The sequence below is a fragment of the Phlebotomus papatasi genome, chromosome 1 (assembly GCF_024763615.1).
Source record: "Phlebotomus papatasi isolate M1 chromosome 1, Ppap_2.1, whole genome shotgun sequence".
NCBI lineage: Eukaryota > Metazoa > Arthropoda > Insecta > Diptera > Psychodidae > Phlebotomus > Phlebotomus papatasi.
Window position 1 is genome coordinate 60,976,382 of NC_077222.1, and position 24,306 is coordinate 61,000,687.

The 24,306-nt window shown below is 33.0% G+C and overlaps 4 protein-coding genes across 5 annotated transcripts; 1 reads left to right on the forward strand and 3 right to left on the reverse strand.

Annotated features, from left to right (window-relative positions):
• Positions 1 to 296: 296 nt before the first annotated feature.
• LOC129809573 (homeobox protein ceh-1) lies at positions 297 to 7,448 on the reverse strand. The gene is made up of 4 exons (XM_055859513.1): positions 7,276 to 7,448; positions 938 to 1,157; positions 684 to 874; positions 297 to 612 (listed from the first exon to the last, which is right to left on the reverse strand). The coding sequence occupies exons 1-4, from the start codon at positions 7,376 to 7,378 to the stop codon at positions 479 to 481; spliced, it is 648 nt and encodes a 215-aa protein (XP_055715488.1). The 5' UTR covers positions 7,379 to 7,448; the 3' UTR covers positions 297 to 478.
• A 73-nt stretch (positions 7,449 to 7,521) lies between these two features.
• Positions 7,522 to 18,139, reverse strand: LOC129809571 (folylpolyglutamate synthase, mitochondrial). Of its 2 annotated transcripts, XM_055859511.1 has the most exons (5): positions 18,002 to 18,139; positions 17,750 to 17,935; positions 17,208 to 17,387; positions 8,662 to 8,979; positions 7,522 to 8,601 (listed from the first exon to the last, which is right to left on the reverse strand). In XM_055859511.1, the coding sequence occupies exons 1-5, from the start codon at positions 18,137 to 18,139 to the stop codon at positions 7,840 to 7,842; spliced, it is 1,584 nt and encodes a 527-aa protein (XP_055715486.1). In that variant the 3' UTR covers positions 7,522 to 7,839. The 2 variants fall into 2 exon arrangements, with proteins under 2 accessions (XP_055715486.1, XP_055715485.1); XM_055859510.1 differs by having other exon boundaries at positions 7,798 to 8,979.
• Positions 18,140 to 18,508: 369 nt separating this feature from the next.
• Positions 18,509 to 19,643, forward strand: LOC129809572 (box C/D snoRNA protein 1). Its single transcript, XM_055859512.1, has 2 exons — positions 18,509 to 18,605; positions 18,716 to 19,643. The coding sequence occupies exons 1-2, from the start codon at positions 18,553 to 18,555 to the stop codon at positions 19,617 to 19,619; spliced, it is 957 nt and encodes a 318-aa protein (XP_055715487.1). The 5' UTR covers positions 18,509 to 18,552; the 3' UTR covers positions 19,620 to 19,643.
• LOC129809575 (vesicle-trafficking protein SEC22b-B) lies at positions 19,625 to 24,303 on the reverse strand. The gene is made up of 3 exons (XM_055859514.1): positions 24,063 to 24,303; positions 23,880 to 23,989; positions 19,625 to 20,263 (listed from the first exon to the last, which is right to left on the reverse strand). Exons 1-3 carry the CDS (start codon positions 24,135 to 24,137, stop codon positions 19,813 to 19,815), a joined length of 636 nt encoding a protein of 211 aa, XP_055715489.1. The 5' UTR covers positions 24,138 to 24,303; the 3' UTR covers positions 19,625 to 19,812.
• Between the last annotated feature and the right edge of the window lie 3 nt (positions 24,304 to 24,306).

The window sequence follows — 24,306 nt, forward strand, 5'->3', positions numbered from 1 at the left end:
TCTCCTGCTGTGATGTGCAAATTGATAATCTCACACACTTTGAGATTAGAGTTGGGAAGAGTATAGAGAGGGTGTATTGACTAACGATAGGCATGAGTAACATCATCTCATTTGCAAATCCCACCCTTGTGAATAATAGTCTGAACAAGTGGATGATTTTGTCGTCACTGTGGCATGATTTGGTAATTGATCCAATTCATGGGAAAAACACCCAGAATAGAAGCCTTTGTCGGGGGACTCTTTGAGGGTAATTTTAGGGGGATGGATGTTGAAAGAGCAAACAATTTTCTAGCCACATGAATAAGATGTATTTTCTTCTTTAACTAATTTAGACATAACGTTGATAATCTTCTCAATTTAGCTTCTTTTTCTCAATGAAAAGGTTTTATTTGGTTCTTCATCTATCATCCTTATTTTACAATTGCACCCAATTTTGAGACTTTCCCTCGCATTAGTACGATGAGTCAGTTGGTGAGTCTTAGAGAGGGCAACCTGGGACGTATCCTACATTTCGGAAAATTGCTGCAGCCGCTGCACTTGTGAGAAAATTGCACGGAGATTGGGAAAAGGATGAAAGTGATGTCGTGGGACAGCATGAAATTGATGGTTGAGCTTCAAAATCAAATTTAAAAAAAAAGATTAAAATGTAAAACTGACGATTGTAAATTTTATAAATTACTGACCAAGTTGCGATTCACTCCCAATGAGATCCTTCTCCATTGATGCTTGGTGCCGGAGCTGTTCCAAACGTAGCTGATTCTGCCTCTTCCACTTGGTTCTCCGATTCTGATACCATGTTTTCACCTGTGTCTCCGACAGATTCAACGAATCCGCTACATCACTACGGTCCGCCACGGATAAATATTTCTGACATCTGCATGGAGAGCAAATTGCCCGGTAAATTTCCATAATTCAATCAGAAAGGTAGAAAATTTACCGGAATTTGCGTTCGAGGAATGCCAATTGGGCATGTGTGAAGGCTGTTCGTCGTCTCCGAGGTTTCCGGCCCACCTTTCCGTGCAGGATGCCCATTTCAGAGCTCGTGGACACAATTGATGCCTGCGGGAAGTTACCGGTGATGGTGGATTCAGGTGAGGAGCGATCTTCTATATCAATCTCCATGTTGTCTTCATCTGTACATCCTGATTGTTGAGATTCTGTTCAACAAAATTTGGCGGTAAGTTTAATCATTTTAATTTCTTCATGGACTTTCTTAATTTCTCAAGAGCATCACATCTAATAGATCCTAGAAGAACTATTGCAAAATATTATGAGACTCGATATATTAGAGGATAAACATTTTTGGTCTGTAAATTAACAATTTGGTCGGTAAAAAGTCAAAGGACCAGCAAAGAAACATATTTTTTCTCAAAAAATTCTGAATTTTCTCCTTTGTCAAGGATATTCCAGTACCTTATATATCTTAGCCTTTTATTATATACTACTGTATAAATTTAATTTTTACCAATCATTTTTATCAAAATATTAATTTAATATGCTATGCCTATAAAGCAGAGAAAAGTAAATTATTTCTAAAATATGCCAAAATTCCTTTTCTTTGTTGTCATCATCAATCGATAAAATTATTTTTTTTGTCAAATGGTGATGTAGAAACAATATATAACAAAAAGGGGGACCCGAGACATTATTATCCGTACTACCCAAAATTCCAAAAATAGAAAATTGTTCTTTACTCTTACGTAATTAAAGTTACACAGAAATTAACTCCAGGACAATCATCTTATAGATTGATCCCTAATAAAATTTAAAAAAAAATTAAGGACGTAAGGGTGTAGCTAAGTAGGGGAAAAGAGAGGCCGTTACCCCCTGCCCAGAGATATTCAAAAAATAAAAGCTTTAAGGATTTAGCTAAGTCTAAGGACATTTTTAACCAAAGAAAAACACTCTTCTTGTCTTTGGAAAAATCATTTGTTGAATCATTTGAGCTTTTCAAATTATTCGAATTAAAAAGAAAATGGATTATTGATGATTTTTCCAAAGAAAAGTTGCACTAAATCTAATTTAAAACTTTTTAAAAACTGGTTTTTAGGAGACTTACCCCAATTTTGCAGATATTGCATGGGTATTTAAACAAATTTGCTCGTGGTTTTTGTATTATTCGGCCAACATTAAGAAATATGTATTTTTAGATAGCTTTTAACGCACAATTTCAAAATATTTCAGACTGAGTCAATTCCCTTTAGGAAAAAACTGGCCATTAGGTTTTGTGCCTTTATGCAAAACCGTATGGAAAAATGAATATCAAGGGGCACCTGCTTGGACTTATGTTGACCATTTCTTAAGTGGCCAAGGAGCCCTATTATCTATGAATTCTTCACATAGGTCTCTTTCTCTGAAGTCTCTAATTTTAAAAGTCGTAGTGTATGGAGCTCTGGAGCTACCCCGTGTTTACTACTACCCCCGTTTCTCCAACAAGGTTCATTAAGATTTGGTTTAAATTAAAATTTAAAACAGAAAAACAAGAAAAGGACATTTGGAAGGTTTGGAAGTGTTTCTGAAAATTTTGTTGTAAAAATGTTCTTGTCTTTTTCAAATAAATTAGAGATTAGAAAAAATCGAAATGAGTAAATACATTTATGGTGAATTTGAAAAAGAAAAAAAAAACCTTTTAGAAAATTTAAAAAAAAATCAAAAGAAATAAATTGAACTTCTTTTTAATGCCTTTTCCTTTAAAAATAATACTCATTCTTTATTATGATATCATATGAGCTATATCCAAATCATTTAATATTATCAAAATCGGGTTAAAAAAGGATTTATGCTATTTTTTTTCTAGTAAAGTTAAAAAGCATTTTTTCATCAAAGAATTTCTCTTGGGATACTATTCTCAAGTTATAATGGAATTTCCTACAAGAAAAGATACTTACTAACTAGAACGTTTTTTGTACCCCTTTGTCCAAATCTATCAAAATCGTCAAAATTGGTAAAGAAATGGATCAAAGGACAGAATTTTATCAAGAAACAATTCTTTTTGATGATTTTCAATGAACCAATGAACCAATGAAAAACCAATGAAATGATTTCATTGGTTTTTCAAGTTCAAATTTATAAAGATTAGAATAAAATAAGATTTTTTTTTCGAGAAACTGTTGGTTCCTTGCGATAGAAAAACGAAAGATATTACTTCAAAAATATTCTTTCCAAATAAATTCAAATTTGGCCCGCACTTACTAAAATCTTGACTTTAGTCAAATCATTAGAATGGATGGAGATTTCATGAAATGTACATAAAATATTAACAAGATATTTCAAAAAAATTAACTTAGGGAGTTGAGGGAAGCAAATGATTCATTACTTTTTAGAACTTTTAGGAAAACCACCGAAATTTGTTACCTATATTAAGGACTTGGAGGCATTCGGGAACTGGGCCAAACCTCTAGTCTGAAACGCAAGCTCGTGTTATCATGTGAAAGTGTCATGGAACAAATTTTTAGAATCAAATTGATTAGAATTACAAAACGTTTCCAATCTTAAATTAATAGGTGTTCAATTACTCATTCCTTATTTTCGATCAAAAGCATCGGATAAGCCTTATAAATTATTTAACACGAGTTTAAAAAACAACAACATTTCCAAGCTTTATAACTTCATTTAGATTTACATTTTTTTATTAATTTAACTATTATAAACCCTGTCTTTATTTGAAATTAGAAAAAGGGAAAAAAGTAGAAAAAGGAAGTAACCGAAATAACATATAAAACGAATAATGCTATACTTACTAATTTATCACACATTCTAGAATCTAGTAGAGAATATTCCCAAATTAACGCTGAATTTACTGATTTTATTCTTTCCATAACTATTTCATGAACAATGCAAAAACATCTTAAGACAAACATATTTCAAGTAAAACAATTAATGCCATGTCGTGCATGAAAATCCTAGAAATTTATCACGTTCCACCACTTCAGGAGTGGGTTGAAAGAAAAATAGAATCCATTAAAAAATTCACATTGGCACAACAATTGAAGTTGTTTTCCAATTAGAATGACGAAAAAAATCTTTTAAATTCACATTTTCTACACAACATCATTCACATATTGTGTGAGCTCTAACAAAAGGGATTCTGAAGGGAAGTGCGAGATATACGTGGGAATCTTGAAAAGGAAAAGGTTAAGAGAAGCACTTGACTTGAGATACGAAAAAGGGATGTTACGGAAAATACTGCAGAATTTTGATTTCCCATTATATTTCCTCTCTTCTCAATCGCATTTTTCCACTTGTGAGTCCTGTTTTTTTTCTCGGATTCCTTCAAGTGTGTTCACGTGTTAATCTTAGGATTACAATACACGTGTCTTTTGGCATTGTTCCCTGCTGCTTTTGAGTATCTCTAGGGATATGCGAATCAATCAGGTTTTTTCTCTGGATGGATATTTTATTAGCCAATTTATAGAAATTCATGTTCTGAATAAGATATTGAATAGATTAAATTGATTTCAAGTGTAAGGCATTTGAAATGCACTTTGCTATTTAGGGTAGGATCATATTGACCGTCAAATCCTTACATTTGCCTTACATTTGACTATTTTCGTCTATCTCGAAAGGAAAATTACTTTTCAAGAAATGTTTAAAAAAAAGATTTTGTAGAAGTCCTCAAAAACGTTGGGGCAAATATTGATAAGCATGAGGGAATTTGTAGTTTGGATATGTTTAATAAAAAATAGGAAATTTATATGTCTACAACTTTTTCAAACACCACTTTTCTCTATTTTTAAGAAGAATGTGCTATTCAAAGCATTTTTTAGAAGCCTTTTGGCAAGAAAAGTCTCTGCACTGGTTTAAGGCACATAGTGGGAAGTGGGGCACCTTTGTAAGTGAGGCACCTTTGAAATTCGGATTTTTCTCTTATGTTTAAGTGGAACTGAGCCATATCATAATGTAATTTATTTTCTCCATCTATTTGTTTGACTGTTTTTGGATCCTAAGACAATGGTACTAACTCTAAATTGCTTGCATATTTTTACATGAATCGCTTCAAAATATTTCATTTTGATGAAAATTTCTCATAATATGTAAAGCCCATTATGATTTTCTGCACACTATAAGAAATGTTTGTCAATATTTTGTACTTAAAAGATGATTATTTACTCCTGATAGAGGAAACCGTAAATTTTTTTCAATACAGTAGAATCGCTAATTTTGCTCTTTTATTTGAATATTCATAAATCATTGTTTGATTATGATTATCAAATAAAGCAATTATACTCAAATTTGCCATCGTTTGTGTTTGTCTTAGTTTTGATGTGATTTTGCATTATTAAGGGATTTTAATGAAATTAGGGATTTTAATGAAGTTTAAATACTCATAAACTCAATATATGTATGCAGATGAATGAAAAATCGTTGCATTTCAAGAAGTTTGTCACCCAAATTTCTCTCTAATTCGGGTGACATTTTGGACCCAAATTCCCGAATTTGAGAGAGTCTACTGTAATCCAAATATGGGCGTCAATTTCTCTAGTATTATAGGAGCAAATGAGCTTCACAGATTAGATTATGCTTCAAAGAAGATTAAACTGGAAACTAGTGAACCGACAAAGGCCTCCACACATTGGGAATAATTTTCATCAAAAATTGCATTTTCGACAGAATCTTGACATCAACCTGCAACACTGCAAACAATTTCCTTCAAAAAAGCAATTTTTTGACGAAAATTGCTCCCAATGTGTAGATGCCTTTACGCGTTTCTCAAGCCTTCTAACATTTTAACCCAAAAGGTATTTTTTAATTAATGAATTCCTGGATAGAAAATTCTTTGAAAATGCTCAAATGACCTCTCCAAATTTTGAGAAAATTTTGTCAAAATGGAACATTTTGAAGTTGTCGAATTGAAACGTTTCTTTTTGATGAAAATTTCACACATGGAATCAAAGGTGAGCAAGAATCCATTGAAACCGAACAAATGTTAAATGAAAATTGTATGTCAATGGTCAAAACAAAACACTATCTGCTGGACAAACTTATTTTGACATTTATTCGGTTTCAAACGGTTATTGCTCACCCTTGCATGAAATGGACAAAATTTCTGCTACCTCTAAGAAATATTTTGAAAGGAATACTAAATCTTAGTATTTTTATTTTCATAATCCTTGATCAAATCCGCATTGAGTGACAATTGCTTGAATGACTTTCATATGAATTGTCTACTACACTCAGTCCCGGCATTATGCACTTCGGGATTATGCACCTGACGAGATTATGCACATACAATTATGCAAGTTTGCCTATATTTGATTTGGGCGTCAATTTATAAAATAATTTTTGAAATACGCCTGAATGTATACTATTTCGTGACACGGAAAATTTGAAGATATTGTGCTTATTTTTCAGTATAATACTTTAATTTCTTTTATTAAGGTAAAAATTTTAAATATACTAACAATTTATTGAAAGACTCTGCCCAAAGTGTCAGAGTGTTTATTGATGAATTTATTTTAAACAGTTGAATCTTTTTGTTTTGACTATTTTTACTCCGCGAGAAATTCGTTCTACGGCCGATTCATTCAAAAGAAATCTCCTGCGGGTATGCAAATTTTCTCGATGCATAAAGCCATTTCGCGCGTTTTTTTCGATCGCGAAAATGTGCATAATCCCGGGACAGAGTGTATTGGGACCTAATTTATTTATAAAATCATTTTTGAAATGCCCTTTATTTCTTATGAACAATTGGCACTGAAAGTAGGTTGAAAAAGTGATTCCGAGATTTTTTTGCATACTTCGCGGCGTTTTCGTAACTTATTTCAAAGATATCTCATGTAGGTATGTAATTTTTCTGTGTCAGTGAAGTAAATTTATGGGCTCTCTTCGGTCCATAAAATGTCACTTAAAACGGAACTCCCTGTATTTTGAAGGATAGGGGTCAGTGAAGCACCTTTGAATTGGGGTAGCTTTGAAATTGGGTCTTTTCTCTTATTTTTAAATTAAGATGGATCTTATTATGTTTTATTTTAGCTCCACAAATCAATTTTATGAAGCTTAATACATAATGATAAGGCTCAATTCAATTTAAAAATAAGAGAAAAAACCCAATTTCAGAGGTGCACCACTTTCCCCTATTAAACTTTGAAATATTCAATGTGTCACATTTTACCCCAGCGCAGTGTTTTTCTACTGATCAAATTTGATTTTCTATTGAATTCTTAGTTTGATTGTAACACTCACCGTTCTAATAAATTTTCAATAATTTTCTTAATAAATTTTGACGGTGACGATAAGCATTTGACTGTCAATGTGATTGAACCTTAATTCACAAACCTTCATTGGGATTTTCTCGTTGACTCATCAAGTGGCTTCGGTGGGATCCTATTAAATCTCCCAGAAGGTCTCTGATGAGGAAGGACTTTGAACTATCCTGCATTTTAATTTTTATTTCAAAACAAATTTTTCACGAGATTTGCATTAAAAAAAAGCACAATTCCTCAAGAGAAATCACACTGAAGATATATCCTTTTAATCCTTAATCCACTTTGTGAGTTATCCAAGAGTTAGAAGAACGAACTATTCACTTTGTGAGACAATTTATTAATGATGATAAAGTTATTTGACAAAATTGACTTTGGCTGGGAATAGAGAATTTCCATCTCCTTTTTTCGCCTTTCCGTGCACTTTCCCCATGTTTTCTGCCAAAGTATCCATGGCAGGAAAATATTCAAGGGCGGAGCTTGGGAATTCTTTCATGGATCCTATTGGTGTAGCACGAGGACTTTCTATTGGTGCCCTAGTCCAATTGGAATGGGATATATAATGGGGTTCATATATGGAAATGCCATTAAGGAATTTGTATGAAATCTAAAATGTTTTTATTCAACCAAATTGCTCTCACTTTTTACCATCAACATGTTCAAGTGCCAATAAACTAGCGCCCACTAAGTAGAGAGATCCTGTAATAAGAATATCAATATCCTTTTCTTGTCCAAATGTTTTGTCCAAGTAGGTAAAGGCATCGGATACACTGCTTAAGACTTGGGAATTTAATTTCGCAATCCCATTTAGTCCATTTAAACTGTTTTTTGTGTATTTCTCCACAAGGATGTCATACAAGTCCTTCTCGTTTTTCCTGCATCTCTCGAGAGCCTCATTAGTTCCAGTTAGAACAGATGTATTGTCGGTGCTGTGATATGTATTCGAGGCGATATTTGGAGTAAAGATAATTGTTGCAAAGTTAATTTTCTTCAAAAGGATTCTCAGGAGCTTTTTCGTATCCCTCGAACCTGTGACGTTGAATATCAGACACTTTGGATTATTGCTTTTAGTTGTATTATCAGCAAACCAATCTGCACATACTTCAATGCTTTCAACTGTATGTGCCCCATCTAGAAAGATTCTCCTTCGATGGAAGGGAATTACTTGGCATCTTCCTGGCCACTTTGTTCCCTCGATTCCCATTGAGATTTCTTCAGGCATCTCCTTTATGAGATTCACTTTACGCGGTAGACGCGTCAATCGGTGGCGTTGTAGCCAATCGTGGCTCAACTGAATGGCTAGAGATGCATTTAATCGCTGAACATGAGTCTCTACATTTCTCCGAGGAAACTGAGTCCAGCTGTATGTAGAAAAATCTGGTACTACTGTGAAAGTGGCCTGAAAAGCAACGTTTCCTTTATCATTCACCCCAAAGCTAAACTTTAGAATGCAACTCACATTCTTCTCCTGTGCACGCTTTTCAATAACTTCAAGACACCCCGGTGGTTGAGTTACAGTGAATACATGGGATTGTGGCTTTATAATACCAGCTTTCTGCCATGCAATCTCTTCGAGAGTATTACCCAGGATTTGAGTATGATCGTATCCAAGGGACGTAATTCCTACAGTTTTGGTATTCCTCACGATATTAGTACAATCATACTCTCCTCCAATTCCCACTTCCACAATGGCCACGTCCACATTCTCCTCCAGGAAGACATTGAATGCCATGATTGTGAGGAATTTAAAGTACGTGGGCATATCCTTTTCATGCTCCTGTAAACAAACATTTACAGGGTAAATTAAGCTAATATTCAAAATCTGCTCCAAATGGAAATTTTTCGCTACTCCAAATGGAAACGTCATTGTTTTCATGATAAATAGGGTAAGTGTGCCAAATTCCGGCCAGCTTCCAATTTCGGCCACCTTTTTTGTTCCTCGAATTTCTATGAACTTTTAGATTTTACGTACTCTAGAGATTATACAATGCAAAAGAATAACAAAAAAAGTAGCTTCGACAAACGAGATGACGTGAAAAAGATATTGGAAGAATTCCCGAAGGGCAAGAAACTATGAGAATGAAGGTGGCCGAAATAGGGCACCAAAGCTATATCTATATTTTTATTCATTTTAAAATGTATTAAGAATGATTAGAGTAAATCAAGACGGTAAACTCTTTACAAGGTTCCAAGCAACACTTTTTCAGAAGAAAGAATAAAACAAAATCAATTTGTATTTAAAATATTACATTTCAAACTTGAGACTTTGACGCTTGCATGCAACTATGCCGCAATTTGGCACACTTACTCTACAGTATTAAATTATTATATTTATATATTTTCTATACCACAGTTTCATTATTTAGTTAATTTTGCTCCAAATAAAGCGAAAATCCATTTATATTCACTAATTTTAATTTGTTAATTTCTCAGAAAAATTAAAAGTGTACCTTTTCACCATTGAATTTTTCAGCGTTCGACCATGTTTTCCCATGAAAAACACAATAAGGTGACTGTTGTTTATTCATTTCGTTCAACATTTATGTCATATTTCTCACTAATTTTAGTTAAATTAAGTGCTAATCTTTATTGTTAACGGTACGTGAAGTTTTTGAATGAAATAATTACCTATTTCGTGAACAATAAGGATTTTTCTAAAGTGTCTGCAAATGCTTCAATAGGAAACCCCGGAAATATGATTATTTTGGAGAGATTTTCTTACTATTTTAGATGGGAAAGGAAAAAAAGACGAGAAATAAGAACAAATCCTGCACTCAAGAGCAACTCAACAAGGTTTTGGAAGCCTTTCGTCGCGGTTTCACTTACACTGTTTGTGTCCAATTAGAAACTTTCCCTTGTCTCCATTTGGATTAATTTGTTTCCAATAGAAGCATTTTAGGCTCGCGTATTTTTCTTGTATTTAAGAAGTTTTAAAATTATTTCTAAAGAATTTTCACTAAACAGTAACATTCTAGAAGAGTCAAGGAGCAAATTTATGTAATTCTCTTTAGAAAAAATATGAACTTAATGTGTTGAATCTTCTGTCAAAGTTAAAGCGTCTGGAAATGGTTTTGAATTAGGACATTTACCCTAACATATTGTCTTATAGGGCCAATCCATCTCAAGACGACCATAGGGGTACCCTTCATGGTCTTAGATGTTTCTGAATTTTACATATGTTAAAGTACACGATAAAATAATATACCCCTATTTTTTTTTTCGTCTGAAAAAAATTCCTGGCCGGAGATACATGGCGTCAAAGATGGCGCCTCGCGCTTCATTCCTCAATTGCGATTTTTAGCAAATATTTTAAAATGCTCTATTTTGGGAACGGGTTGGGATTTCTTCTTACTCTTTTTTTTATTTGAAAGATAATTTTATACTCTTTAAAACGATATACTTGATTTTGCATTATCTGCTTAAGTTTTTTTGTAACGGTATTTTAAAAAATTTTTAAAAAAATTTAAAAATTAATTTTTCTCAAAAACCCCATTCTCAAAAATTTTGATTTTTTTACTGTTGATCAGTAACATTGAGTACTACATTCCCTGAAAAGGCGAGCTTCCACTTTTGCACTTACTTTTTTTTAAAAATATTTGAAAAATTACCATATTTTCAAAATTAAAAATAACCAGTTAAACTCAAATTTTTGAGTTCAACTTTTCAGGGAATATAGTACTCCACAATACTTATAAACAGCCAAAAAATCAAAATTTTTCGAAATCAAGTTTTTGAAAAAAAAAAAATTTTTTTTGAGTTTTAAATAAAAATGTCTTTTATTGACAAAAATAAGCCTTTAAATCGTATTAAACACATGTACTAATTATGTTTTTTTTGTTTTCTTTTAGTTTTTCAAAAAAAAAAAATATTTTGGAAATTTTTTTGGATTATTTTTGAAAAAATTAAAAAAAAAATTTTTGAAATTCCGTTTAAAAAAAAATCTACATATTGACACATGTGTCAAATGTATCTTAAAGTTTGATTCTCCAGAAAGTTCAAACTTGAAAATTTGTAAACAAGTGTGTTTTTATTACTTAAATTATTGCTTATTGCTGATTAAGAAAATTGTAAAATAAATGAATTGATAAGGTCAATAATAATGAATACCGAAATACCCTAAAATCAATACCAAAATGAGATAAAATCAACACCGAAATACCCTAAAATCAATACCAAAATGGGATAAAATCAACACAGAAATACCCTAAAATCAATATCAAAAAGGGATATAATCAACACCGAAATACCCTAAAATCAATACCAAAATAGGATAAAATCAATACCGAAAAACCATATAATCAATACTGATTGCGATTGAAAATTAATGAAATTATGATACTGAATCAATGACAAAGGATTTCTTGAAATGTATCCCAAAATTCCCTAGAATTTAATACTTACTCACGAGGAATTGGAGCTCTTTTAATACCAAAAGTATCCCAAAAATGTATTGATTCTAGGGTATTTTTTCTCTGTGATGGAATGTAGGAACGAAATATTCGCCTAGCCTAGACACTCTTATAAATCAGACACAAAATTTAAAGAAATCGCTAGAACTGTTTACGAAATATTCTATAGGTGGGATTATATTGGATTCAGATCTTCCGGTATTCGTCAAGGGCAGCTTCTTTTCATCAATCATAAACTCAAAATTTTTCTAGACAAAGTGATTAAGAGTGAACCAACAACAGAAGTTGAAAAGTACTAGTGGTGATGTGTGGAAGTAGGTAAACGTTAGAGGTTTCCCAATTGATTAAAAAATTCTAAATTGACCAACTGAGGAAAACCCATACCAAGGGTCGAAAGCTTTGGAGAAACCAAAGTAAGATAATTTTGGTGCAGCTGGAAGAAGTATGAGAGAAAGAGGGAAAAAACGCTTATAGATATATGCATTTATACTATAAAATAAATTATAACAACATTTATACTATAAAATTTTATAGGAAGGTCACCGAAGAACACAAGGCGATATATCATACCGTTTAGTCCTAGGTTTAAGGCCGAAAGAAAAAACTGTAGTATAAAATTCGAACAAAATAAATCAACTATCGATAGTTTACCGACTTTACCGATTTATTAGTAATTGAGACTAATGTGTTGGAAATTTCAAAACTTTCCTAAAAAAATCCAAATTTCAGCAAATCGGTTAAAAAATCAGCCCTCCAGAATGGCTTGAACTTTCACATTTTACAAATTCGAAATTGAGAATTTTCCAGTGTGAAAAAATATTTGTCTAGGCTAAACCTAATACATTCAAGAACTATTGAAAAAGCGTGAGCTAGTTCTGAGAAAAACTAAAAAAAAATGATTTTAGAGAGGATGGAGAAGGTTAGTGAAAAAAGGGAAGGATACCGTTCGAGATAATGTCTACTTTTAAGGTAAATCACCGAAAATCGGAAGTCGATAATCTCTTACAGTTTATCTCTATCTCGGGAACATGCATACGGCCAAATAAAAAAAAACAATTTACGAAAAAAAATAAATTAATTACCGGTACTTAACCGATTCAAGTAACTTAACCGATTTAAGTAAATTGTCCAGACTAAATAGTTGAACTGTGATTGATCTTAAAAAAATCCAAAAGTCTAGTCTAGAGCATTCTTAAGGAATTGAAAAAATAAATCTAAAAAATGAGCTCCTATCATCTTAAATTATTACCATCAACAACATGGAACTTTTATATTCTCTCCGCTTTTCTTCGCTTATTAATGACTTCTTGTCTGTTCTGTGCGACCATTCTTATTACCCCTATGCAGACGACCAGTAAATATTCTCTAATGAAATCTAAACGATTTCACCGGTACTTTTAACCACCTAAACATAATATTAGATCACATTGAATCCTAGACCATCCATAACACATTCTCAACTATAGAAAAACGATTTAGGATAATTTATTTCTACGCAACTGTGATATCCGGATCGATGCTGGAAAAGTATTTTTAGTAAGTTTATTTAGTTTTTCAATGATTTAGGAAAATAGCCTAACAGGGACATAAGTACATTTTCTTGCTCTTTTCTCGCTTCGTGAAAAGTCATGGAAAGTTTGCACCCGAAATCTTACATTGAAAGTTTGACATTGCCTCGATTTTGATAATATTTTCCTTTATTTTCTTTTCTGATTTGTAGTCTGCACGACAAATTCTTTTCTTAGCTAGTTACAGTATATAAAAAAATATTTCCTATAAATTAATATAAAAAATTGAAATTTAGTAGGGGGAGGTGGGGCTGTTTTGAGCAGTGGAGCTACATTGATATATGATTTTTTTTGCATATTTCTGAAGGATACTAGGCTTTAACGTAATGTAATTTAGATAGACAAAACAATGGTGGAACTACATTAAATTATGGTAAGGCCAGTTTCCTTTCTTTCCACTACACACTAGATAAATTTATGTCCATATTGAAACAAATTCCCCACAGGTTCTCTTCCGGTCTCTTCAAGTCCCTTTAATAAATATATTTCTTCTTTTCCTAACAATCTTCTGTTAATTTTTATGGGACTCATTCGAAAATATGAATATTCTGTCTCAAGTATTTCTTGTACGTTGACTGAATCACACGCCAATTTACGCATTCATTCTCTTGGCCAGACCCGCCAGACCATATTTCTTTCAATAACCAAAAAGTTTACTCTATGCTCAGTCAGAATATTTCAAAGGTAGAGAAAGCATATGCCGATAAATATTCATTTTACTATAAACCTTGTAAACATTGTAAAAAATACTATCAGTAAAAACTAATTTTAATCTTAATTACTTTAATAAACCTTAGTATGTATAAAAATATACTCGCACTATGTTCAGATTGTGATATAGGTAGATAAGTAGGTGCTAAATTTGTTGCGATTGTTGAGATCTTGAGTTGTGAAGTCCAATGAAGCAACCTAAACGTCTCTAATAGAAATTCACAAATGTAGATAATTTACCGTTATCATAGAAAAATCATTCAAGAATTTAGACTTGCTAATTTTTTGGAAATTTATGAATCATGTAAAATAATATTTCCGATTATAAAAGATAAAGTAGGTAAAGAAGTTGTTACGTAAGATGTGGCAATGAAACATATTTATCACATGCTTTTTTCTATTTATCATAATTCTAGAATTCAACAAAATAGATTTATAATCCACTCATTTTTCGGCTTGTTATTGAATAAGAGATAGAACGGTGAGGGAGTGAGGGTTACTAACTTGCGGGATATACTAACCCCTTCTATAACAACAATATTTTAATACACTTTATTTTTCTTTATTTCCCCTATATGCTCTTTTTCACCTTTAAAATGTTTACAATATTCTTTTATTTTTAGTTTTTCGAAAATGGCTGTACATATTTCTTTAATTTTCAAATAGTTTTTACGGATCGGCCGGATAAATGTTTTGTCCGTAAATACCTATCACCGGAATATTCGTTTTTTTAGTTTTTCAAGGTTCAATGTTAATTTCTAAACCGAATTAGACAAATTTGGATTTTTTAAAAGATCTTGAAATTTTGAATTCGGCTGCATCATTCACAATCGGTAATAAATCTATAAAGTATTCGTAATTATACTTTATGCTTCTCTAACATTTTATTTTTCTCTTCGAAAGGTTATTATTGGAATACAGGTCAAACGGGGAGAGATATCGCCTTTCGGGCTTTATCAGCAATAGTTTCAATTGTATGTTTCAAAATTCAATTGAACATTTTATTCATATGTGCCAATGCCCTCAATTCATTTATTCTACCATATTCTTAATAATCAAATATTTAATTAGATCGTGCAAAATTGTTACACAACCAATATGTGCGTGCGGCTTCAATGAAAATGTTCAAAACTTTCGATATTATGTGGAATTATGTGAGAATCACACCTGAATCCACACTTTTCCACCAATTTTTATTTTAAAGTGGATTTCTGTTTATTTATGAGCGAGTTTATTTCATTAACAAACTCAAAAAAATTATAATGGAATGATAATTCATGAAAAACTCTATTTCGTGAGTTCGAGTATTTCGCAAAGCTATTAATAAGTATTGAAAAAAGATCAAATAAGGCGCCCTATTTGGTCATTTCTACTTACAGAGAGTTCCGGCTCAAGTGAAAACCGATTGAAAGAATTTGATATGAATTGCCTTACTATTAACTCATTTATAAAATAATTTTGAAATAATTTTTTGAACCGTTTGCGCTGAAAATAAGCTAAAAAATTGGCGCCGAAAATATTTGGCATAGGGGAAAGTACTCTCCCTTCGAACGTTCATGCCTTCGAATAATGTGATTTTTCTTCAATTTTTCCTAAGAAATTTACGCATTTCTATTAAATATTAGATAGCTTATTATAAATTATCGATAATTAACTGTGTGATAATTATGTACACGTCTCTTAGGAAAAAAAGGGAAATTCACATGATTCGAAGGCATGAACGTTCGAAGGGAGAGTAATTTCTCCTACATCACGGCGTTTCCGTAACTTATTCCACAGACCTCTCCTGTGGGTATGCAAGTTTTCTGTGTCACTGGAGTGAATTCACGGGCTTTCTGTCGGTCCCGAGAGTTTCTTTGAAAGCGAAACTCCCTGTAATTTCCTCGAAAATAATAAAAATAAACACTTCTAAACAATTTCATTTTTAGGTGAGATTCTGTAAAATCTCTTTTCTTTCTTTTCTCATAAAAAATCTCTAGAAGGGAACTGTGAATTAATATAGTCAGCAATTTTATTTAATTTTGTGAATGAAAGATAAAATGAAAACTTTTTTCTGTTCTGTTCCGAATAAACATCAATTTCACTTTAGAAATCTTTACTAATAAGAAATGATTGTGGTAATTCAATGACAAATGAACATTTTTTTACGACTTTACTGTTCTCACGTACTGCAACCTAGACCCCGGCCGCTGCTACATAATCGACTTTTCTTTTTTGGTTCTTGTAACAATTGTTCGTGATTTTGGAACACAACGAGGAATGGGGAAAACAGTTTAGACAGGAACCTACACAGAGGAAAGTCGATAATGTAGAAACACTTGAGAACAGTAAAGTTCCAAGAAAATTTTTCAAGAGAAAGATTTCCCCTTTTCATTTTCATTTGGAATAGCACCATAATATTGTTATTCATTTTATGAATTTGAATAATAAAAAATATATATAACTTTCGGTCAATATAAATCAATAAATAATACTGAAATGAAATCCCTTAACTTGATGATTTTATGAAAATAAAGTACGTCTTGGTTAATTTGTTTAACAACATTCATTGTCATTTGAATTGCCAGAAATCTCAAATATGTGACTTCTGACAATGCCACGTGAGCTAAAATGGCAATGTCACGGCTACAGAATCGCATTTTCGAAAAAAGCTCTCCTAAGATTCGAACCCAATTTGTCACATGGCATTGCCAGAGCGTTACAGAATTCCCCTCCTGGAATGGAATTCTGTAAGAATATGACAATGTCATATGACAAATTAAAAATTAAAATTTGTGATATGACATTCTCATACTGCAGAATTCCCACACTGGTTTATGCTTGGCGCACAATAACTATTGTTTTGCAAACATATTTTTGACATTTTAATGAGAGTGAGTGAGATCTACATCTAGTCATCTCGCTCACTCTCATAGAAAATTTTGAAAACATGTTTATAAATAAAAGTTATTATGCACTGGGCATTATACGCCCTTTGCCGCCTATGAAGGAGTTTTTCCACTGTTTGGCTCTGTGGTTCTGAAGGGTTACCAACTAAACTAAGGGCCTTGACAGACCTGAGGATTAGCCGAGAGACGGCTTAGTATAATTATATTAGAAATAATGGTCAAACTACATTTCCGACATTTTCCACTAAGTCGTCTCTCGGCTTAAATCGTAAGTGTATCTAGGGCATAAGACGGCAGCGAACGCAATAAGCATTTTATCGACGAATAAAATTAACTCTCTGTCTTATCAAATAAAATATTTTCAAGGGTACACAAGAAATTGCAAATTATCCGCCCCTTGCATTCACAGTTTCCATTCATAATACTCACTTGAGATTTACGCAACGTGTTATAAATCCGCCAGAAGTATTTGACAAAATTCTCCTCACTGATAGGAATTCCATTGAGACGAATTCTCTCTGTGGCTGAGATGAGATGAGGTGAGCTGAAGAATCCCGTTCTAATGCCATGGGAGTGGAGAATTGAATCAACAAGAGCACATGTTGAGCCCTACAAATAAAAAAAACATTTTATTCAAAAAATTGCATTATCACGATTATCACTTAAAAATCTCAAGGAAAAGCAAATAAATTGTAAATCCAGAGAGAAAGAGATAAGGATTTATTAGAGCTAAGCTGGGGGCATGCTTAGTATGACCTTCTTTCTAGTTTTCTTTTTAAAGATCTTCTCGAGAGGCGCAATTAATTGTGGCTTGGGATAGAACGAATACATCAGCTTCTGCTGAATCACATTCATAAGCTGGATTGATCTCTTGTGAACCCTAAGATTACTATAGAAATCGCGAGACAATGTTGCTGAAAAGCTGGCTAGAACTGGTTTTGGTAAAAAATAAATGTAGGCTATTTCATCACCTTTCCTTTTGTTCCCGCCACGTGGATCACGGACAAGGTATCCAGCCTTTCGAGGGGGACTCCTGTTTTCTTGAGGAATTTCTCTACTTCTTGAAAACGTTGTTTCTCGAAGTCAGCGGAATTCCTCACTGTCTGCTGGATGGTCTCGGCGTTGCTCTGGAGTGTATTGAGTGTCTTGATAGCTTCCTTCAATAAAAAGATAATACCGTATTAAATCAAACAAACCACTCATCAGGTTCAGGTAGTACTTACGTCATAATTCTCGGCGATTGATTGTGTTTCGGATGCGATGTGTATGGATCTCACTATTCCCACACTTTTGGCAGCATCGAAGACCATCTTGCGGCACCAGATGCTGCTCTCAAGAACGCTCAACACTGAATGCATCATTTTTATTTTTTCCCAGAAAACCTTCCCGCTATGGAAGTGTTTTTTGTTCGCGCGTTTCTAGCGATAACTCTCGCACTCGTAAAGGTCTCTTTTGGAACTGTTTTCACTGATGTCAGTGGTAGGAAATATTGCTGGAAAATCGGGGAATGTCATAGTTCAACACTGATAATTTCTCCTTATCAAATACACTCCTTGTTACCCACAATTTTCCCTGTGAATATTGTCCAGTGACAGTGAGGGAAAGAGCGCGAACTATGCGTTGACTGCGATTTGACGGATTATCACGTGGGCGCGATAAAATCAAAACAAAGCATAAAAAGTTGTTTTTGTCGAATTTTTTGTGGATTTTCACGCTAAAAATAAAGTGATTGCTTGTGAAATTGATGTAAAAAGATATACAGAGCAAACCTACAATGGAAACTTTAGAAATTCACATGGAAAATCCATCAAAATCACTTACAAGTCGGTGAGTAACGTTTCCTTATTTCTCCTTATAAAAACCAACTGATAAACAGTTCTTTTCTTATCAAAATTACATTATAAATTCCACTTAGGCTTGTTTCTTTTATATTGCAGTTTGGGAATGTGCGAGGTTTGCCAGAAGACCGAAGCAAAATATACTTGTCCGAAATGTGAGGTTAGGACATGTTCCCTGCCGTGCCTCAATATTCACAAGAAGGAACTCGAATGCGATGGGATTCGAGACAAAACACGGTATATTCCAATTAAAAAGATGACGACAATGGACTATATGAGTGATTACAATTTTCTCGAAGAGTGCACACGCTTTGTGCATGCGAGAAGACGACCAAATATGAAGAATTTCCATGGTGATTTGCCCAAATACTTGCACCGCCTTCGTGTGATTGCCCGCCAAAGGAGGATTCACTTGCAATTCCTCGGGCAGAATTTCACCAGACGGAAGATGAATAGCACGTTCTTCGATGGGAAGAATCAGAGGATCTTCTGGTGTGTCGAATGGGTTTTTGTCAATGCGGAAAATAGGAAGTTCCTGGAGAGAAAATGCTGCGAAAAAGTGGCCTTGGGGAGCCTTCTTTCCAAGTATATTGGTACTGAAGTCACCGATCCCGATAAGGAGTCCTTAGAGCACTACAGAAGTCGAGGATTTGGCGGAATTAAAGTCCTAATGAAGACTGAAAGAATCCAGAATTGCGGGAAGAAATTTTACGAGATGGATTTGAAGAAATCTCTAGAAGAAAATCTCAGGAAGAAGAATATAATCGAGTTTCCCACATTCCTGGTGATTTTTAGAGAATTGGAAACTGAATTTGATATAATCGATAGCGATGAAGATGAGAAAAAATCCCTGAAAGAGGAAGAAATGGAAAATTCTCCTGAAAAGGTCTCCAAGCCGGAACCGGACCATGTAGGTCGCACGAATTTCCTATTCACAGATGAAAGCCTCTGGAACAACCTCTCATCCGACGAGGAAGATGGCCAACAAAATATTAAAAAATAAATAAATTTCTGAAATGTCTCTCAATATATTTTCTTTTACCTCAAATTGCCCCATTTCGATTGGAACTTTTTACCTCAACTTTTGAAGACAAAATTGTGAATAATGGATATCCCCCCAAAAAATAATTAATGATGAATGATTGCCGATGACTAAGGATGATATTTCAAAATACAATTCATTGGTCAGTGCGATGTTACAGAACCCAGAAATACAGGATGACAAAGATGAGCAGGACCAATCCACAAACAGCTTTAACGTACATCGATTTTCTATTGAGATACGTGGCATCTTTTTTATATTTCTGCGACAGCATCGAAAGATTTTGTGTCTTTGTATCCAGTTCAGAGAGAACTGTACCCCTCTGAAGGACATCATCAATATTCTGAACCATAATTCTCTGGACATCCTGGAGTTGTGTGTTAATGGTATTGATATTCCGGCGACGATCAGTGAGGGATTTCTTGGCTTTCTGGATGTACACATCGAATTCAATGAAGGCATAGGGTCTCGTCACAGAATTCACTTTTCTCCCGTAATTCTTGTGAAATTCCTGCGCAATATCTTCCAAATAGTTGAATGCCAAGCGCTTGGAGTACATTTTATCACATAGAACCAAGTAGCAGACCTCATTTTCTATTAAATAGCTGCAAAAAAAATAGGAAGTAAAACAGACATTGAAATATTGATCAATAAAGCAATGGCATAAGGAAAAGTGGGGCAGATATAAATTAAGGAAAATTTGTAATCGGACTTTTCTCCTAATTTTAGGTGGAATTAAGCCTTATCATAATATAATTTAGCTTTACAATTGATCACAGTAAAATTCAATTCTATTAAAAAGAAAAACGAGAAAAAAACCCTTTTTTTAAGTGCCCCAATTTAAAGATGTTCCACATTTCTCTAAGTAAGATTTTAATTATTCTTGTAAATTGATAAATGCGCGTCCCCTCGGATATATATTTTTAAGTCTTGAAAATTTTTACAATTCCTAGACTTAGCAACACAGCTTAATGTAAAAATATAAAAAAGGTGTAAATCCCTCACGAAGTCTGAGAAAATGCAAGGGGTGACTCATACGGAGGATTCTGTTACATTTGAAATGTTTCAAGAAACTCCATAGAACTCAAGGGGTAACTCATTATCTCTTCGACTAACTTCCGGTTTCTCGGATTTCATGAAACATTCCTCACGGAAACTTTGCAACCCGGGATTCTCCATATGAGTTACTTCTTTTTGAAAAAACGAACAAGTGTAAGAGCAATATTTCAGTACAAGTGTATGCACTTCTTAGCTTTGGAAATTTTTAATTCATTCGTGGCGTTGTTAATCTCATTCATAATACTGGAAGGTCTGAAGAATGCAAACCTCAACGACTAGGAATAGGAAATAGATAAATTGTTCTTGTTCTCTTCCCCGCAATCATGGAGTATGAACAGCAGATGTGCTTAAAGGGATAGGCCATCTCACAGAAAAATTAAATTTTGTCAGTAATAAAAAAGAACATTAAAATGATTAAAACTAATCATGTAAGAATTTGCAAAAAAAAGTTTTTCTTTTCGTTTCAACTTGGATTCATCTTACATGTCAACGATTTCACTCCATATCCACACTATTCTAACACGATTTAATTTTTTAGACCTTTTTTACTCCGTAAGATATGTTGTTCCTGAGATCGAGATCTACATCTCCCGAAAATTTGGTGATCATCCAACGTTTGAATAAGAGATATTCAATATCTTTGAAAAAAAAATAAACAAGCAATTTAGAAATTTGCCAATCTTAAATGGCACTTTTTAAAAAGGACATTGTATAAATGAGAAGTAAAAAATTAAAATTTAGCAGTAACAAAAGAATTTGAAACAGTGATATTACCGTCCAAATTTTGGCAAAGGGATAATAAAGGGCTTTTCATTCAATCTCCAATAATATTAAATGTTTAATGTATAAATTAGGCCCATTTTTTGTAAAGATTTAGGTATTTTACTCACCATAATTAGATATTCTATTGCTCATTTACAATTTTTTACTACACTTTTTGAATCTTTTACTGCTCGTTTGTTTTTTGCCTTTAAAAAGTTGTCATTCTGAGATTGTACACTACGGAATGGAATTGTCAATGCTAACTATAGAGACCCATTTTTGCAAAATGTTAGGAGACCAAAATCTGATATGATATTATATCTGATATATGATTTACTCATGATTAAACTTTGTAATAAAATTAAGAATAATTAATATATGTCGCTCATAATATAAAAAAAATTGAAAATTTCTGCAGAACCCAAGAAACTTTAAAAAATGCAACATTTTGGGGAAACCGGTAAAGTATTTACGGAGGAGTCATCACTTAGGACAGCCTAAATAGTTTGCAAAAATCTTAAGTTCTGACCTAAACAGATTTCAAAAAATCATAATATTTTCAGTTTATGACGTTAATGATGTTATTAAAAATTTTGTGATGTTTCAGAATGTATCTCAGATAAGAACTTTAGATCATTGCAAGCTGTACATAAGTGTAGATGTAAACGTCCATGAGGAATTATTCGATCGTATAATAATTATACGAAACCAGACAATTTCCTGATATTTTACGTGAGACTGTAGATGTAGAGAAATTTTGCGAATTTCGAAAAATCTAAAAAAAAATCAAGTAATCATACAAGGTTAGACACCAACTCTAAGACGACGGTGGACGCTGAAAACTACACGGGATCTCATTAAAACAAAACTGTACTTCGAAAGCATTGTTGATGAATAAATTTATCTATCTGCCCAACGCACAATAACTTTTGTTTAATAAACATGTTTTTGACATTTCAATGAGAGTGAGTGAGATCTAGATCTCGTCATCTCGCTCTATCTCATAAGAAAATTTGAAAACATGCTTACAAACAAAAGTAATTGTGCGCTGGTCATAATTTAAAAAAAAAAACTCAAGTGTTTGTAAAATCTGAGAAATCGTATTACTTTACGAAAAACCGATTTATAACTCTGTGTATATCAAGAAATCAAAAAAAGTCTCGTAAAACTCAAGACAATAAAATGGCGAAACCGGTTAATCCATTAGGAAATCAAATACGTGAAAGCAAAAGCCTTTTTTAAAATTTTAATTAACCCAAAATATTTTATTTAAGAAAATTTTCGTGAAACTTTTCCGGGGTTTAGTAGACTTTTAAAAACTTCAAAAGTCTAATAAACTCGGATGTACCAAAAATCATTATCACTTCGGGGTATGGTTACTCCTTGTGAAAAGATATTATATTATTTTTTTACAATATCCCTTTCACTTGCTTCACGATAAATTTTTATAACAAAAAGGAGCACAAGTAACGCGTGTAAAATATCATTAACTTAAAAAACAACAAATAATCTTTTTTTTTTATTTCAAGGTTGTCAAAATAAGAAATTGCCTTGCAAGATTCATTGCAAGGAGTTCAATGTCTATTCATTGATTAATACCAATAAAGGAATTGGAATTGTAAGCTCATGCTACAAATGTTCAATATCAGTTCTTGGCTCTAACAAGCCTCGGATGATTTTTTTTAAATCGTTAATTTTATCTGGAACGTTTTCTATCAAGCTGAGAGAGAAACAGTTTTAGAAATGCGGAGCCGCATTCTAGAATCGCAAAAGCATGGATTTAAATATAAGAATCATCAATAATTATTGTCAATTTCTCTTTTTAGAAACAGAAACAGCGATAAAACCCCATGTTTCAAATGTTTCTAGAAACAGGACTTAGATGTATCTTTCTTCTTATATGAGCTACCCCTTGAGTTTTACCATTTTAAACAAAATATCACAGCAAAATTTGATATCGTTTTCATTACCAAAAACACTTTTATAGGCAATAAAACTAATCCAATTTCTCATATTTTTACTAAATTAAATCTTTTTGAAGAAATTATTGTAATATTTTTAGAGGTTTCATCATATCAAAATCTGAACAATTTATTTGTCAGATGTGAAATTTTCTAGAGTTTCTGATTGTAACTAAATTTCGTCTAATTCTAATTGCGATATTTTCACAGAAAATTGCTTAGTTACTCAAGCTGAAGGATGAAAAGCCTTTTCTATTTTTCTGGATAAACCGTGGAATAGTTTCAGAGCAAACTTTTCCTTTTTTTGCTTCATGACACAGTATTACTCATTCCATGCATCTCATGTCTCTGATACCCTTCGAGACTAAGTGCTTCAAGCAAAAATCTTTCCCAAATATCTTATAGTTACGCCAGTGCAAGGAGTTTCCGGGAAACTTACTGGAATAAATAGGGTCCTGTCTCAATGGTGCATCGTGCCGGAGAGTGAGGACCTAACTTTCTAAACAGCATCTTTGCCTGATTCTGATACTCAAGTACACTCCGACCAGACTGAAAAATATCAAATTGAAAGAGATTAGATGGATAATCCAATTGGATTTCGAAAATAAAAACAATTTTTTACCTGCTCATCTTCCTGCATTGTCCCCACTAGCGGTAATCCATCGATTACCCGAGCAATCATTGTCATCTGCGCCATGGTGATTAGTTAAACACTTGCCCCACAATTTCACGATACTATCACGGTTGTTTTCTGTGTAAAATTTACCCAAAAAAATATTAAGAAAAATTTCTCAATTAAAATCCCGAACACGTCACGTCATTTTTCAAATTTTTACACGTCACTTGACACCTGACTTTCAGTTTTT